The sequence below is a fragment of the Lepidochelys olivacea genome (assembly GCF_965140295.1).
Source record: "Lepidochelys olivacea isolate rLepOli2 genome assembly, chromosome: 1".
In the NCBI taxonomy this organism is placed as follows: Eukaryota; Metazoa; Chordata; order Testudines; family Cheloniidae; genus Lepidochelys; species Lepidochelys olivacea.
Genome location: NC_140411.1, coordinates 16,363,572 through 16,380,166, shown reverse-complemented (window position 1 = coordinate 16,380,166; position 16,595 = coordinate 16,363,572). Strand labels below are relative to the sequence as shown.

Sequence of the window (16,595 nt, the reverse complement as noted above, 5' to 3'; positions counted from 1 at the left end):
TTAATTGGTGGGAAAAGCAAATGACCCCTACCATGCACATTCCCTGTAATTCTGTAAATCACTTTGAGCTCTGTAAAAAAACCCCCAGTTTTAAGTTACTGATTATTTTAAGTTCAGGAAAGCGTTAATTGCTGTCATCTGTTGTCCTGGATCTGTGGATAAAGAGGACTTCAGACTACACGAATATTGAATGGGGATCTTTTATAAGCACTGACTTAAAATATATACATAGTTCAACTTGACTTTTCCCGTAGATCTTGGAGGAAACTGAACACTCGAATACAACATACAACACACAGTGTATGGTGATGTCAGGGAATATGACTGACCTTCAAACAACTGGTGATCAGTTTAATAATGTTATAATGTACGCTTACTTGTTATTAAATACTTCTTATACTTCTTGTTATTCAAACAACATTTTAATATTAAGTCAATGCTTTCCCACCAGGGATCCATTGGAGTTATGACTCTCTCACTCACAATTGAAGCCAGATACAGTAAGCAGTATAAAAAAAAGTCCCATCCAACTTAAATCTGGATACCAGGGGGCAAAAGTGGAGGGGGAAGGAGGGAAGGGAAAATGAAAAATGGAAATACCAGATTAGACTTTAATACTAAAAACACTGAAATCATATTTTAAATATATTTGAATATAAACAAGCTTTATCCTGTTTTTAAACAGACATTTTCACCGCAGTTAAAACTTAATTGGGAAATGCAAAATGCAAGCATGTAGAGTATTCATTCAAGTGCTGAATTTAAGAAGCTAAACATGCTAACCCTTTCACACTGAATTTATTAAATGGTGCAAATGTCTAGGGGCAGACGAGACTGTTCCAGTTTATGGGAGATATAGTTTAAATTAGACACATGTCCAGAGAAAAACACTGAAGGACTGATGCAACATGAGGACTAGAAAGATGCTTCAAACTGGCACATCACACTTATTATTGGGATTCAGCTTTCACTAACCTTAACTGACCTACTCTATGCCTAAAACTTCCAATTTGGCACTGCAAAATGGATACAGAAAACTTTACCAGCCCAAACACAAAATGTACTTACCCACTATATCATGAGGATGGCAATTATAATGGAAGATGCCCACCTGGCCAAAAAAAGGCTACCTGCTCAGTATCATTAAGTGAGTTGAATTCCACAAAGTTGGGTGAACTAATTCTGCAAGAAGTCTTTTACCCTTTCACAACAGATATGCCATATAATGAATCCTGAGCTTCATTTTCTACTTTTCCTTCCCAAGAGTTTTCCCCAAAGACATCAACAAGGGCACTTTGCCCTTTCACCACCAGATCAGAGTATGTTTAAATGATATGCCTTGAAACAATGATCTTTTGTTTCATTTTACACCAGAAATAGATAGATGCACATTCTCTGATCTACCAGGGAAGAGCAGAAGCATCCCATGCCCCTTGATGTATCCTCAAAGTAGTGGAAGAAGACTAGCATGAATTTCCTCTACAGAAATACTATAATGAAAGGAAGACAGAAAATACTGATCCCCTGCCCCACAAGCAACAATAAAAACAACAAAAAGGCTTTCCACTGAAAACCAGCCATCCTAATTCTAGCATTCATAGTATGTTTTGTAGCCACTTACCAGTTGTGATATATTCAGCTACTAATTCTGATTCTACCACAGCAATGGAAGGGCTTTCTGGAGAATGCCTCTTCTCCTGAGTCATCTGAATAGGAACTGCCATTTGGCTCAGGTCAATGGTAGGTTGTCTTGGTTTTGATTCTAACTTCTCCTTCACTGTTTAAAGATGGGGGGGGGGAGAAGAAGAGAAGAGGAAATGCACCTTTTAGTAAAATAGATTCCAACTAAAGTTAAATACAGATAGATAAGAGGATCAAACCGTCCCAAGGAAGTGGGACATAATCAAGATATACCGTACTTCCAAGCTGAACACTTGCAGGAGCAAAAATACAGAATTTTCATCTACAAAAATGTAAAATATAGTTATTTTAACAATGCAATTGATTAACATGATTCAAAGTGATCCCAAACACCCACATACCTGTTGTCTGCTGAAGTTCCAGCAGTGCTTTTATTGTAGAAGTAGCTGATTGCGATTCATTGGATACATCTTGATAAATTATTGTGGGGCTGGTGTCCACAGCAATTTCATGTTCTGACCAATCCTGACTTCTAGATGCAATCACATGAACGACAGGCTGGGAATCTGTTACCCAGAAAAATGAGGACAAATCGAATCAACCAACTACAACATTTTTATTCAGTGTTCATTACAGGCGGTGCTGGTAGCAACACCTATTGTTAAGGTTGCCTAATACTTTCCATTATAAAATATTATTTTCAGTTGCTTATAAAACCTTGCCAAACTTTAACTATTCAAACTGAAGTTTTTCTTAGTGTCTGCCTCAAGCTGACTTTTTTTGGAAAATTTCAGCTGTTCAGATATTCAAGTTAGTCAATATTCAAATATTGAACAAAAAAGCCTTAATTTCTTTAAATTTGATCACATTAAGTTCCTTGAAAACCAGGAGTTCCCAAAAAACACTATCAATGTGCAAGCAGAAGTTACTCACCTTGTGCAGTAACTGGAGTTCTTGGAGATGTGTCCCCCTGTGGGTGCTTCACTTCGGGTGCCAATGCGTCCTGCGCCTTTGATTGGAGATTTTTGGAGCAGTGCCTGTTTGGCCTGTGTGTGTGCCCCACACATCCTAGTGCCCTGTGCTGAGGCCATATGGCGAATCACTCTCAATTCCTTTTCCACCAAAGTCCCCCAAAGGAGATTCTGAAGCAGAGGTGGAGGAGGGCAGATAGTGGAGCACCCACAGGGGGACACATCTCAAAGAGCTCCAGTTACTGCAAAAATGTGAGTAACCTCTCCTTTTTCGAGTAGTGTCCCTGTGGATTCCTGACCTCAGGTGACTCCTGGGGAGCATCCGCTAAGGAGGCAAGAGGTTCAGAGTAGAGTCCAATACAGGAGAGAGAACTTCATTGCCTATAGCATCTGATCTTGCAGCAGGCACCAAGGCATAGTGATCAGAAGTATGAACAGAGGACTAAGTTGCCGCTCTACAGATGTATACAGTTGGTACATCCTTAAATTAGGCTATAGATGCAGATAGTATATTTCACAGGAGCACTATCAGTCTCACAAGGGGCTGAACATGAGTTGGGTCATAACTGATCTTAATACATTCAGAGATCCACTTTGATATCTATCCTGTTTTGAAATTACCAAACCCTTGTTTCTGTCTGCGATGGATACAAATAGTCTAGGAAATCTTCTAGAAGGTTTGATCCTATCTAGGTAAAAAGCTAATGTCCTCCTCTCATCTAGGGTATGGAATACGGCTTCTTCATTAGTCCAATGTGGCTTTGGGACAAAAACATGACCTTAGTTAAGAATCTTCGATAGGCCCATAGTGAGAATCTCTCTCTGGTGAATACCATAAATAGAAAGGATCTGCCATTAAAACTCCCAATTCTCCAACCCTTCAGGCAGAAGTGATAGCTACCAGAAAGGCTGTCTTCACTGATAAGTTTAACAAAGAACACATAGCCAGTGGCTCAAAAGGATGCTTTTAAAAAGCAATTAAGGACTAGGCTTAGGTCCCAGCTAGACACAGGATCTCTTATTTGTGGGGAGAGATTCGACAAACCTCTGGCTGGGTGAGCAAAGAGCAAAAATCCCTTTATGGGTGTGTGAAAAGCTGTTATTGCCATTAAGGGTATCCTAATGGAGTTCAGAGAAAGACCCAACATTTTCAATTCCAACAGGTAATCCAGTACCCCTGGGAAAAGAGTGAAATCTGATAACTGTTACACCAAAAACAATATCTCATCCATTTCTGGAGGTAAGTATTCCTGCAGGTTCTTTTCTAAAAAGGTGTACCTTTGATGACCAGGATCCCTCTATTCCTGAGAGCCATTGAGGAAGCACGCTTGGAGACCCAGAATCTGCATGTTGGGGAGGGAGTGCCAGACCAGCATCCTGAGTCAGTAGGTGAGGAGTGATCCGTAGATGCCCCGGAGGGCAAGAGATGAGTGATTAGATAAGGATACCAAACTTGTCTTGACCACGTTGGTGCAGTGAATATGACTTTGGCCTGATGTTGTTGAGAACTTTCAATAGTAATGGTGTTGGTGGATATGCATATGAGATGAGAAAAGCATCTTCCAGGGATTGGGGATCAAGACCACCTCTGAACCAATACTTGATGGATTTTGCATTGGCTGCCGTGGCAAACAGATTGACCTCCAGGAACTGTCAAGTTAATACCACCTTGAGGAGGACTCAAGAGTTACATTCCCACTCATAATTTAGAAAAATTGCTGCTGAGGTCATCTGGTGTTCTAATACCTGGCAGGTATGAAGCTGAGATGACAATCGGTTTGGCTGTGCACCAATTTCAGAGTTTTATTGCTCTGAGAGCACAGAGAGATGGTGAAGGTGCTCTGCTCCTCCCTGGGGATTGAAATAATAAATTCATGCCATGTTGTCTGTCATTATCTTTACTGACTTTTATCTGTTTAGAGGTAAAATAGTGTAGGCAAACATTTTTGACTGGTCCCAATTCCAAACCATTGATATAAAGGAGCTACTCTGGTAGTAACCATTTGCCCTGAACCTTGTAAGGTTTCAGATGTGCCCCCAACCCAAAACTGAAGTGTCTTATGTTATCCCTACAGGAGGGCGATTCTGAAAGAATGTCACACCTACACAGATTTTGGTCAGTCCTTCCACCAGTTGCGAGACTGTAGAACCCATTGGGAAACAGACTGTAATCTCCCTAGGCTGTGCTTTCTTGATTTGTAAACCATTCAAAGCCATCCCTATAGGCCTCCGAGATGTAACCTGGCATGTTGCTCTACAAAGACGCAAGCTGACATGTGTCCCAGTAGTTGAAGACAATCTCCTATTGTTACTTGAGAACTGCACCAAATCCTTGAGATTCATTAATGTTAGAAATCTTCTGAGAAGGTATGCTCTGCCTGTCAGTGCATCCAGCGAAGCCCCTATGATGTCTAGATAGAGTCAAAATGGATTTCGAGATTGATTTGAAGGCCCAGGATGTGAAACAGAGAACACATCATCTTCACTGCCATTAACACTTCATGGTATAATCTGCCCCGATCAACCAATCATCCAGACACTGGAAAACTATTACACCCAAATGACATAGGTGGGCGGCAACTAATTTCAGAATCTTTGATAATACTCTTGGGGCAGAAGATAGGCTGAAAGGGAGCACCCTGTATTTGCACTGCTCACTGTTGAATAGAAAACAAAAACTTTTTTTTGTTCAGGGTAAATAGCAACATGAAAATATGAGTCTTGCAGGCTGATTGTCATGAACCAATCTTCTAATTCTAACAAGCCAATTATTGCTGGAAGAGTCACCATCCTAAATCCCTACTGTTTTACATATCTGTTTATAAACTTGAAATCTAAAACTGGTCTCCACTCTCCATTCTTTTTGGGGATCAGGAAGTACTTTGAATAGAATCTCCCTCCCCCATGCTGTACAGGAACTGGTTCTAGTGCTCCTAAACACAGAAGTGAGGCAACCTCTTGCACCAGTAATTGATCATGAGAAATGTCCCTGAAAAGAGACTGGGAGGAGGAATGGGTAGGAATGATAGATTTGAAATGGATAGTGTAACCAGATGTTATGCCTTCCAAAACGCGTTTGTCCAATGTTGTATTCTCCCATGCAGCTTGAAAATGGGAGAGGTGGCATCTAAAAGGAGGGAGAATGTTGCAGCTGTAAAACCTTGTTGATTGGATGGTTGAGACTCTCAGTAGATCCATCAAAACTGTTGCTTGGAGGGCGCAGATGGCTGAGAAGATGCAGATGTAGCTGAAGGAGGTTTCTTTTTAAAGTATCTTGGCCTCTTGGATAGTGGCTCTGATAGAGGCTATGGCAGGATGGTCTATGGTAAGCTGAATATAAGGCTAGGAGTGCTCTCTGTACCATCTGAAACCTAATGATCTCCTATTTACAGGAGTATAAAGCCTTACAGATTGCAGTGTGGCTCTCATGTCCTTTAAAGTTCAAAGAGATGTATCCATCGAGTCTGCAAAGAGCTTGCGACTAACAAAAGGGAGGCCTCTGACAGTGCTCTGAACTTCTCTTGGAAAGCCTGACAGCTGCAGCCAAGACTTTCTTCTCATGACCACTGCAGTGGATACAGATTGTGCTGCTGTATCTGCAGCATCCAAGGAGGCCTGGAGCAATGTCTTTGTATAATCGCATTAAATTGGTCAGTTCCTTTGACAGGTGTTCAATAAAGGAATTGGATCTGTTGCAATTCAAACAGTCGTATTTGGCCATGAGTGCCTGATGGTTCGCTATTCTGAACTGAAGTGTAGCTGAAGAGTGAGATTTGCGACTAAAAAGACTGAGCCTCTTGTGGTCCTTACTGTATGGGGTGGACTTTGAGCTATGCTGTCTGCCACACTCATTAATGGCCTTCACTACCAGGGAATTTTTAGATGAGTGAGAAAATAGAAGCTCTGACTCTCTGGCAGGGACAGAATACTTATTATCCATCCTTCTGCAGGTAGGTGGTGCAGTAGCTGGGGTTTGCCAAACAGTCTTAGCAGGCTCCAGAAGAGCTTCCAATCTTCATAGATGTGGAGTTGTGTAAAATATCTAGGAGTTTATAGTGGGACTCCTGAACCTCCTCTGAGGGAGTGTGTAACAGGTCAGTAATTTGGTTCATCAGTTCTTGAAACTGCTTGAAGTCATTGGCCATAGAAGGTGGCGGAGGCATCACAGTTTCATTAGGTGATGAGGAGGCAATATTAGTAAGAGGTGTCACCTCTTTATCCACCCTTGTTTCTTGCTCCTCAAAGGTCTCCTCCTTTGGCATAGGTGGTGATAGAGGACGAGTGGGCCCTTCTCTGCTCCCTCCAGCAGTATGGAGACTTAATTGAAAACTGTTGACAACAGAATGCCTACATGCCCCAGCAAGGCCACTGAGAGGGGCCAATGGCATAGGTAGAGGCATTCATCTGTGTTCCCGCCATGGGTTTATCATTTGAGATCTATCCTCCTGAAATATGTCAGTGTAGGAGGGAGAGTGATGTGACCTAGAATCCCAGGGGAACCCTGGATCAATATTTGAAAGTCTGAGGAGTGCTCTTCCACATGCTCCAAGGGAAAAGGGTGGGAGGGGAATAGTTGTTCTGCCTGCGAATTAGGCAAGGGTGCATATGGCACTCTAGGAGATAGAGGGGTCTGTGACCGAGAGAGTCTTGAGGCTGATAAACAGAGGAGACTCTGGCTCCAAAGATGTTAACAGGTCTTCAGGTTACCTAAATTTTTGCAGGCATCATAGACTGGGTCGAGTGAGAACCTGTGGAGGATGGCTTCAGTACTGATGCAGTTGGTACCAAGTGCTTGGCATGGGATTGAATAGGCTCAATCTGTAAAAAGAAGGTATATGAGCAGTCTTTGGTACCACTTACTTTCTAATGTTATTCGGGGATGTGCTTAGCATTTTTTCAACTGCATCTCTGCCACTCTAGGAACTCAGTACCGACTTTGGCTTAGATGATTGACTCCTCTTCACCTTTGTGGTACTGGCATCACCGCAAGGAACTCCCCTTGGGACCTAAGATCTCTGTAGTCATCTTGTGTGTTGGTGACAGATTTTCTTGGAGATTTACTCCTTGCCTCCTTCTGCTTAGAGGCAGATATTGAGACTCATCTCCACTGACCAAGATCTTGATGTGGATGCTGCACTAGTGGTACACCAGGAGGTCTATGTTCACAGGTTCCTCCATCCCCTGGATCCGAAGCTGGTCATAAAGCTGGTTCCATTATCAGGAGTTTAAAGTTGATTTCCCAATTTTTTTGGGCTCTACCCCTGAAGGAAGTGCAGATCTTGCACTTACTGGGGACATGAGCACCACCCAGACAGTGGAGGCACTGGGAATGCCAGACACTGATTAGAGTAGCCTCATGGCAGGATAGGCACCTTTTGAATTCCTAGGAGCGCAGCATTCCTGAGCAAACAAAAAAAACCTGACCCCCTATAAAGGGGAAAAATCTTAACATCTAACTGTATCTATGAATAATTTGGGGGGGGAAAGATGGTTGTTTTTCTTTTTTTCAGTGAAAGGAAAAGGGGAACACCTGTTTCAACAACTAAAAACACTAAAAGGTCACAGACTATATGCTAACTAACTAGCTAATTGCTGAATACTAGAGAGAACAAACACAGGTAAATGCCATCTCATGTTGATTGCGGTTGAGAAGGAACTGAGGGGCAGTTTGCCTGTGCAGCTTCTTCTAGCCTTGGTGTGGAGCACAAACACGGGTGAGGCGCATGGGCGGGCCCAATGGGAACTACCACCAAAAATCTCCAATCTGAGGCACAGGCGCACCTGAAGTGGAACATCCACAGGGACACTACTCGAAGAACAACAACTTTTAAAAAGTTGAAGGGATGAATGGAAGAGGAGGGCTATGTATGTGAAAAAGATAAAAGGTGTTTGCAGATATAAACTGACCATTCTGTTTTTATCTAAAGAACATGCTTAAAAATACTTGTGTATCCAGTCTCTTAATGAGTTCACAAATCTCCTAATGTTACAATGGATGTCACTACCCAGGTTAGCTGGGGATCAAAGGAAGACCTGAACCATATGATTTTTTTTAAAAAAAAGTAAATTTGATATTTAGAGAACTGATGATTTTGAGGTGAAAAGTAAAACATTTCTGATTAATACTACATACTTCTCTAGAATATGTCATCAATCTCAAATCTCAAAGTGCTTTCAGAAGTTAATCCCCATCACCCCTGCAAGTAGTAATATCCTCATTTTTCAGATGTGGAACTGAGACATGGGGTTACAGGACTCACAAAAAGTCAGTATTTGGAAGCAATTTTCAGAAGTCCTGATCTCCAGTCACCTAACCAGACCAGATGACCGTGCATTTAAAACATAATAAAGAGATACAACAGGTTATAAAAAACTAGCTTACGTCTTTGGGAGAGGGAATCAAAGCTTATTACTTAGCAAACAAAGTGATTATATTTACCCTGGGAGCTCTGGGAGGACTCTGTAGAAGAGGAGCTGCTATCAGTGTAGCTCTGTGGTTCTTCTTTCACTTCTGGGAGAGAGGAGTTTCCTGCCTCTGCCACCCTGGATGCCTGCTGCAATGTTTCAGTTACCAGCTGCCTTGTCTGCTCACTCACAACCGTAGCTTGAAATGTCACAGGCTTTGGTTTTATGAGAACCTAAGAGAAAAAACAATTTCTCTATTTACAGTAAGAGCACTCAAGAAAGGACCAAACACCTATCAGAGTTTCTTGAGTGCACTGTCTCCTGATATGTAATCAAGACAGCATATACAAAAGAGGATTATATAGAGGTTGTATGTTCCTGTCCATACAGGAGCATGGCAAATTCCTACACAACCACTTAGCATCTGTGAATACTAAGAACTATACAGATCATCTAATTTAAGGTCTATTATTAAGGTCACAAGCTACTGATCATTATGCTATAAGGAACTAATCCAGTAAAGTACTTAAGCATGTGCTTAACACAAGTGATTTATGGGATTGGGCACTAATTTATTTAGACATACAACTGGTTTTTCTAGTTCTGACCAATTCAGATAAATTCTGAAAGCCTGTATATGAATATAACTTTCTTTCATTTATTGATACAAGATTAAACTTGAACTCTGTTTAGACGTATAGAGTGCCCAGAATTAGGATAGATTCAATAACACAGGGTGCAGAGGGCTAACATACTAGTCTTTTAACTCTACAGTCTAATTTTAGGCATAAACTTTAGAGTATACACTTCAAGTTGAGAAGCCTAGTGACCATATTACACGCCTGTGTACTACAGTTGTCAATCTGTACTCAATGGCATAAGGACCTGAATAGCAGGAGTCAGGACGAAGGTTCATTAGAAGAATTGACGTTTGCAAGGACCTTGCCTACTTTGTACTTGGCTCAAGCCACTGCTATTAAACCATCAATTTTATGAGCAGTAAATTCAGACATAATCATCATAAAAAAGGTAACAAACAATTTTATGGCACCTATCTTCACAGTACTTAAGTTCCTACATCTAATCATCATATCAGATTATTTTGAACAGGTTCTGGCAGACAAAAGGAAGATAATTACCACCATATCAGAACAGACAGAGTCTTAACTACTCTGATATCCTGTTGATGCCAGATGTTTCAAAGTCACTCCATAGGGCAGGATTCACCCTGCTTCTTCCCAGTCCCTCAGGTTGACAGATTATGGAGCGATTCCTCCCATCTTTCATGGACTCAAACCTGGCTACCTATTTTCTTTAGGCTACAGTTCAAAGCAGTAGATTCCCTTCAGGAATATGAGCAGCCCTGAAGAATGAGGTGATTTTTATTCCACACAAAATGTGTTTTTGCACGTGCCATTTTTAGCCATATATGATTTGCCTTACTACTCTGAAGCAGTGAATTCCACAAGCTAGTCATACATTGCTTAACAAGTATTTCCTTTAATGTTTAAAATGTGTTGCCTTTTAATTTCATCATGCATGTCTTCTATCATAAAACAGAAGACTGAATAGTGCTTGACTGGCCTTCTCTATATATTTCTACCATATAACTGTATCTCAGTCCTTTCAATCTCTCCTCATATGGAATAACCTTCCCTTCCATACCTGTAATCCTCTCTCCTCCTCATTATAGCTTCATGCCTTATCTGATTTTTGGGACCTTTGTTGCACAGAATGTTTGCTCAACTGTATAAATCTTCCGGAATGATTCAATCTTAAAATATTCTGCTTGAGCTTTACAAATACAGGCTCTGGCCTCAAAGGTGAGTTAGGCTTCTTCCCCTGGAAAGTAATGTGCTTAAATACCCATCTAGTGTGCTAATGGAGCACCAAACTGCCAATCTATGTTAGGCTCCAGGGAGAGACCTACTTCATGAAGTGCATAAGATACACATTACTATAACCAGATCAATTTCACCCCACACCAAAGGCTTTGAAGTGCAAAGGACTGCCAACACCATGAAGGCTTGTTTCTCTTTTTATAGAAATCTAAGTATTTTTCACAAGACAGAAGGAGTCCTTGCTGTACCTGTGTTTTCCCTTGCTGCCCATAAACAATTTTGGTTGGGATGATTTTGGTGGCTGGCTGGACAGTAGATCCTATTCCTTTCGGCTGCGTGACGATCATTTTTGTGATGGGTCTGGTTGCAGTGATGATGGCAGGTTTTGCTCCTGCTGGCACTGCTTGAATAGTTTTCTCCCCCTGAAGTAAAGACAAAATGTACATGTTAACTTGCAATGCAATTTCTTCAGTGATATATAACACCCTCCTATCTAAACATAGGTAAAATTCACATAAGAGGCAGCACAGTGGCTGCTCTGTAACATGCCAACCAATTTCTTTCATCATCAGGTTGGTTTCAAGGAGTAGGTGCATTTAATAGGAAGTAAATTCAAAAACCAAGCACAAAAATAAAGACTAGTAAGAGTTTATGTGGTGTTAAGAAAAAAAAACTCTTCTCTGGGAAAGTAGAATTGTATGAGATGTTTAAAGGTATACTCAAAACTTTTAAGAGTTGCTCTTTGTCAGTAGCAACATCTTAGATTATTAAAACTGGAAATATTTTACTATTTCATTTACCTTTTACAATTTGTGCTGTTATGAATTTATTTTGGTTTCCACAATGAAACTAGTTTGGCCAGTTTTATTTCTAATTCTCGTGTGGTTTTCTTTCAGGTGTGGTGAAGGGAAAAGGTGGCTTTCAGCAGTGCAAGCAAATGTTCACTTTTAATTGGTTAAGCACATACAGATGCTATATAAGACAGCTATCAAGATAATCTCTGCTTCAAAGAATTCACAGAACAGAAAATAGAATCCTTTGCAACTCATTTGCAAACATGCTTTAAAAGAAAGTTAAAAAAATACCAAATCTTTTTTAACATTGTTTTTCATAAAGAATTTTACCAAACCTAAATCTGGAGTTTACAATTTTTTGACAGTTTGTTCCTTTAATCTGTCTTACATTATTATGCCTATCACTGGGGTATCCAGTACAGCTAGTCAGGAATTTTCCAACAAAATGTTTTTTTTTTTAAATCAGAAAATGCTGATTTGTCAAAATTGAACCTTTTCACAGGAATGGTTCTATTTGAGTGAACTTCCAAAGGACCCCAAGCAGACGAAACTCTTGTTAACTTGACAACAAAAGTCTCCTCAGTTTCACTGCTGCCATTTAGTGGTTGGAAGCAGTAAAACTGTCAAGAATCCTGTCAATTTCATTCAGCAGCTGCCTGGGCTTCCAGGGTCCCTAGCTCTGCTGCAGGCCATGCTGGGGAGCATATTTTGTTTTGGAACATCACATTCTGGTGTTTCCAAAATATTGTAGGATTTCAGTTTAGTGAAAATCTGAGTGTTCAGCTTTTTATCTTAATTCAGAATTGCCCTGAAAAGCTTAGAAGTTAAGGGCATACATAATTAACAGATATACAGATGGATATCAAATTTTACAAACTATGTTAAATGTGCAGAATATTTGAAAAAGGACCCTCCCTTCACACATTGGATCAGACAATCCCATTCTCATATTAAAAGAACTGGTACAAGAATCCAGTCATTTTGTATGACTCCACCCTTTTTGGACCGGACAGCCTCTGTAACCCAGAGACAGCTGGACAGAGAACACAAAGAAGGAGAAGATATGAGGCTTTAACCCAACTTTAACAGTCCCTATTGAACCCCCGCTTTTGTTAATTGCTCTAGTCCCAAAGAGCATACTAGCCCCTCAATCATCCCTGACCTAGGCCCAAGCTACATCTGCTAGACAGCTAATTAGAGTTTTGCTAGCCAGGACCACTATATGAAACTAGGTTTATAACAAACAGAGAAAGGCAGAAGGCAACACACACTCTTACTTGGTCTATGGATTCTAGACTTAAAACTCTTGCTTACCCCGGCATTTAACAATGTTGTAACAACATTTTTGCCTGGAAGTCCTTGAATAGTTGTTCCTTTTCCAGTAGTCTTTTGCACAACAATCACATTGGGCTTGGAAGTCATTGGGATTGTAGTAATTTTGGTTGTAGTTCCTTAAAGCAAGTGGGAAGAAGAGAGGCCTGGGTTAAAAGTGATGATGCTCCGTTATTTTTATGTATATATTTCATGCAACTCTAGAATCTTTATAAACACGCTTTGGGTGCAACATAAGGAAAATAATTAGGGCTTCTGATTTTCAGTTTTAATCAGTAAACACCAATAAAACACCCCAGATACCCCCCAAAAAAAAAATTAAAACAGTGTTTATCCAATAAACACTGGAAAAACACCAGAAATGGTTACTTGTATATAAGGGCTTGTTTGTACAGAGCAGTAATAGGACAAGGGATGTGACTTCTAAAACATGCTAATATGTTGCACATTATGTGGTCCAGGTAGGCCCTGCTGGTGTGCACTAAAGGTTCCTTAATGTGCTTTAATATAGTGCTACTATGTTAAAGAACACTAAGGGACATTATAAAGAGATTCATTACAATGTGTACAAAGAGAGTCCTGAAACCCCTCTGATTTTTGGAAAGCTACATAAAACTTGAAAATTGCTAAACATAAACCCTGAAAAATGAAATGGATAAACTCTGAAAAACAGAAGCCCTAAAGATAATCCTACCATCACGGCAAGTTTAAATGCAACTGAAAAAAGTTAAACTGCTAAAGAGATGACATTTAACGTGTGGCCCGTAGGGTGCACAACAACTGTAGATCTTGTGTGGGGAGCACAGAGCTGAACAGTTTTCATGGTTGATACAAACCAAAGGACAATTTCTGAACAGCTATCACGAAAGGTACAGGCACAGATATTATGGTTGTGTGCATTTATCTTTGACATATTCTGTAAATATGCGCATTAGCTCTGGCTCTGAGTGTTGCAAATTTTGGGCATCCCTGTGCTAAAAGAAAGTTGTCTACCAAATAAATTACTTCAAATAGAAATAAAGATTGAAAATGCTAGATCAAGCAATTCTATCTGTGGCAGATTTTGCAAGAGAAAAATCTTAGATTTTACATCTTATAAAAGGGAGGTTTCCCGTTCAGTAGAAAGCTGTTCATATGCTGAGAACACATTAACACTATTATCTCTCTTTTCCACAAAGGGAGGCCAGGTTTTTACTATGGCTAATGTATGGGAATACAGAATTCTGTTACTGGAATTATAAGACAAACTTGTGGTTTCTTTCACAGCATTATTTAAAAAACAACAACAAACCTCTTTCCTTTTGAAGCCCAGAGTTCAGAAGACATTTTTCTACTGATGAACTTTTTGTTGTTCTTCCCTCCTACTGTATAATAACTTGCCTTTAGTGGCTTCTTGTTTATTTACAATGACCCTTTCTGAACAGCTCCTCACAATGGCTAACAGAACATACAAGTCACCAGTGGTATCAATCTGCCCATTTCAATAATTACTTTTCTGCTCAGATAACTACCACTTCTGTTTTTCCCTAAAAATAGTTCCAACTATCTGTAAAGACATCATACCTAGCTGCTGACATGCATGCCAACAAAGAATCCTGGTCATCAACTTCAACCCATCATTGATGCCTGGCAACTACCTCATAACACATTCCAGATTTAAAAATTCATTTAATTTGTACCAATTTTGAGAAAGGGAAATAATTCTAAGATGGTGAAAGTAGCGTTTCTCTCAATTCTAACCTGTTCTAACTGTTCCTCTCATCAATCAGCCATTTCTGATATGTATAAAGGAGAATAACCCTTTTCCAATAATTGGTCCTAAATGCAAAAAATATTTTTCAAACATGCAACAAAATGATTTGTCTTTGTACCCACAGAGATAAATCAAACGTGAGGCCTAAAGTATTTGCATGTCTCTAGAAGTTTTGTATCTCAGATAAGACTTTATATCAATACACCTACCAGAAACAATATTACTGCTTATAATCTTGCCTCCCAGTGTAGCCAGCGATTTCGGCACTACCGTAATGATGCTGCCACTGGTGGTTTTCACATAAGTGGCAGCGCCTGGAGTTCCAGCCATCCGAGCCCCAATAGAGGGGCTTACCGTTGGACGAGTATATGTTGCTTGTGTCCCTATTTCAAAGTAAAACAATAAAAACAGGCTTGCAATTAAAATATGAAACACCATGAGTATTGCAAATTGTGAAAGAAGGTTTAGATCAAAGAGAAGTATTTAGTTCCACTATAAGAAATTGAACATAGGAACAGAGGAGAAGAAAGGACATCACCTGGGTCAAGTCCAGTCCATTGCTATCACAGGCACACTCATCATACAATCCTATTCATAAATTTATCATGCTCCATTTTAAAACCAGTTAGGTGGTTTGCCCCCACTACTCCTATTGGGAGACTGTTCCAGAACCTCACTCTTCTGATGATCAGAAATCATCTTCTAATTTCCAGTCTAAATTTATTCATGGCCAGTTTATACCCATTTTTCTTGGGCCAGCGTTGTCCTTTAGATTCAACAACTCTTCTCCCTCCCTGCCATTACCCCTCTGATGTATTCATAGAGAGCAACCATATCCCCATACAGCCTTTGACTGGATACTATTTATCATTACCCTTTAAGATCCTCCAGCTAGTTTTCAGTCTGCATCACGTGCAGATATATGCCAATTTAAATTAAATTAAAGATTTCATAAAGCTCTGTCAAATGTTTTGTCTATCATGTTTCAAGTTAAAACTATTCTAGTTTGTAATGGATTTGTTCTTCATAAACTGATGTCCTTTATGTTCATGGCTCTGTTGTTCACAAGGTGTTTAGATTCTCCCTCAATATTTGTCCTTTATTTTATTACCTGCCAAAGTGTGATTTACTGGATGGAATTTGCTAGAAGCGATCTCTTCCTCTTTCAGAAGAGTGGGGAGAGAGCACATAAACCAATAGAAATGGCTTAACAGAATCGACATCCAGCCTAAATTTCGGTTTGCGAAAGTTAAACCATCACTCTTTAGAATACAATAGCTACAATAATAAATACAACTATACATTTTAGAAGTATTTATGAATTCAAGCTAATCTTCTCAATACCCAAAAGATACATAAACCTGGTGTTTGTTTTCTTTCTCCTATTAACTTCAATGGGAGCAATACAGGGCCCACAGAGGTTAAGGAACTTGCCCAAAGTCACAGAGTGAGTCACTGGGAGAGGTAGAATATGAACTCAATTCCTGACTACCAGTCCCATGCTCAGTCCTCTCAACCACTACGTTTAACAGGTATTAGTTAAGGAAGGGTAACTTTCTACTCCAGTTGTACTTCTACACATACTGTAGACTAAGCATTGCAGAGCTTTGTTGCTAAAAATTATTATACAAAACAGCTAGATTTAATTGGGAAACCTAATATTCAAAACTGGTCTGAAGAGAGAAAGCAAATGGCCTAGTCAAGATTTACCAATTAAACATGAAAAAAACCTTCCAAAAAGTTATATTCACTTGTTTAAAATATATCAGGATAATGTTTTATCTGGGTAAAGAATTTAAAGGTGAACTGAAAAGTTGGACTAAAAATTGAGTTAAGCACAGATTTATACCACCTACCC

General features: G+C 39.8%; 1 protein-coding gene across 3 annotated transcripts in view; it reads right to left on the bottom strand.

The window, feature by feature from the left end:
* The window catches only part of EMSY (EMSY transcriptional repressor, BRCA2 interacting), a 57,202-nt gene that overhangs the window by 11,590 nt on the left and 29,017 nt on the right, over positions 1 to 16,595 (bottom strand). For all 3 annotated transcript variants that reach the window (XM_084631541.1, XM_084631539.1, XM_084631540.1), the window contains 6 exons: positions 14,947 to 15,120; positions 12,967 to 13,103; positions 11,107 to 11,280; positions 9,052 to 9,250; positions 2,043 to 2,207; positions 1,622 to 1,777 (listed from right to left, as the gene is read on the bottom strand). In XM_084631541.1, the coding sequence (XP_084487667.1) occupies positions 1,622 to 1,777; positions 2,043 to 2,207; positions 9,052 to 9,250; positions 11,107 to 11,280; positions 12,967 to 13,103; positions 14,947 to 15,120 (1,005 nt within the window). The remainder of the gene's footprint in view (positions 1 to 1,621; positions 1,778 to 2,042; positions 2,208 to 9,051; positions 9,251 to 11,106; positions 11,281 to 12,966; positions 13,104 to 14,946; positions 15,121 to 16,595) is intronic.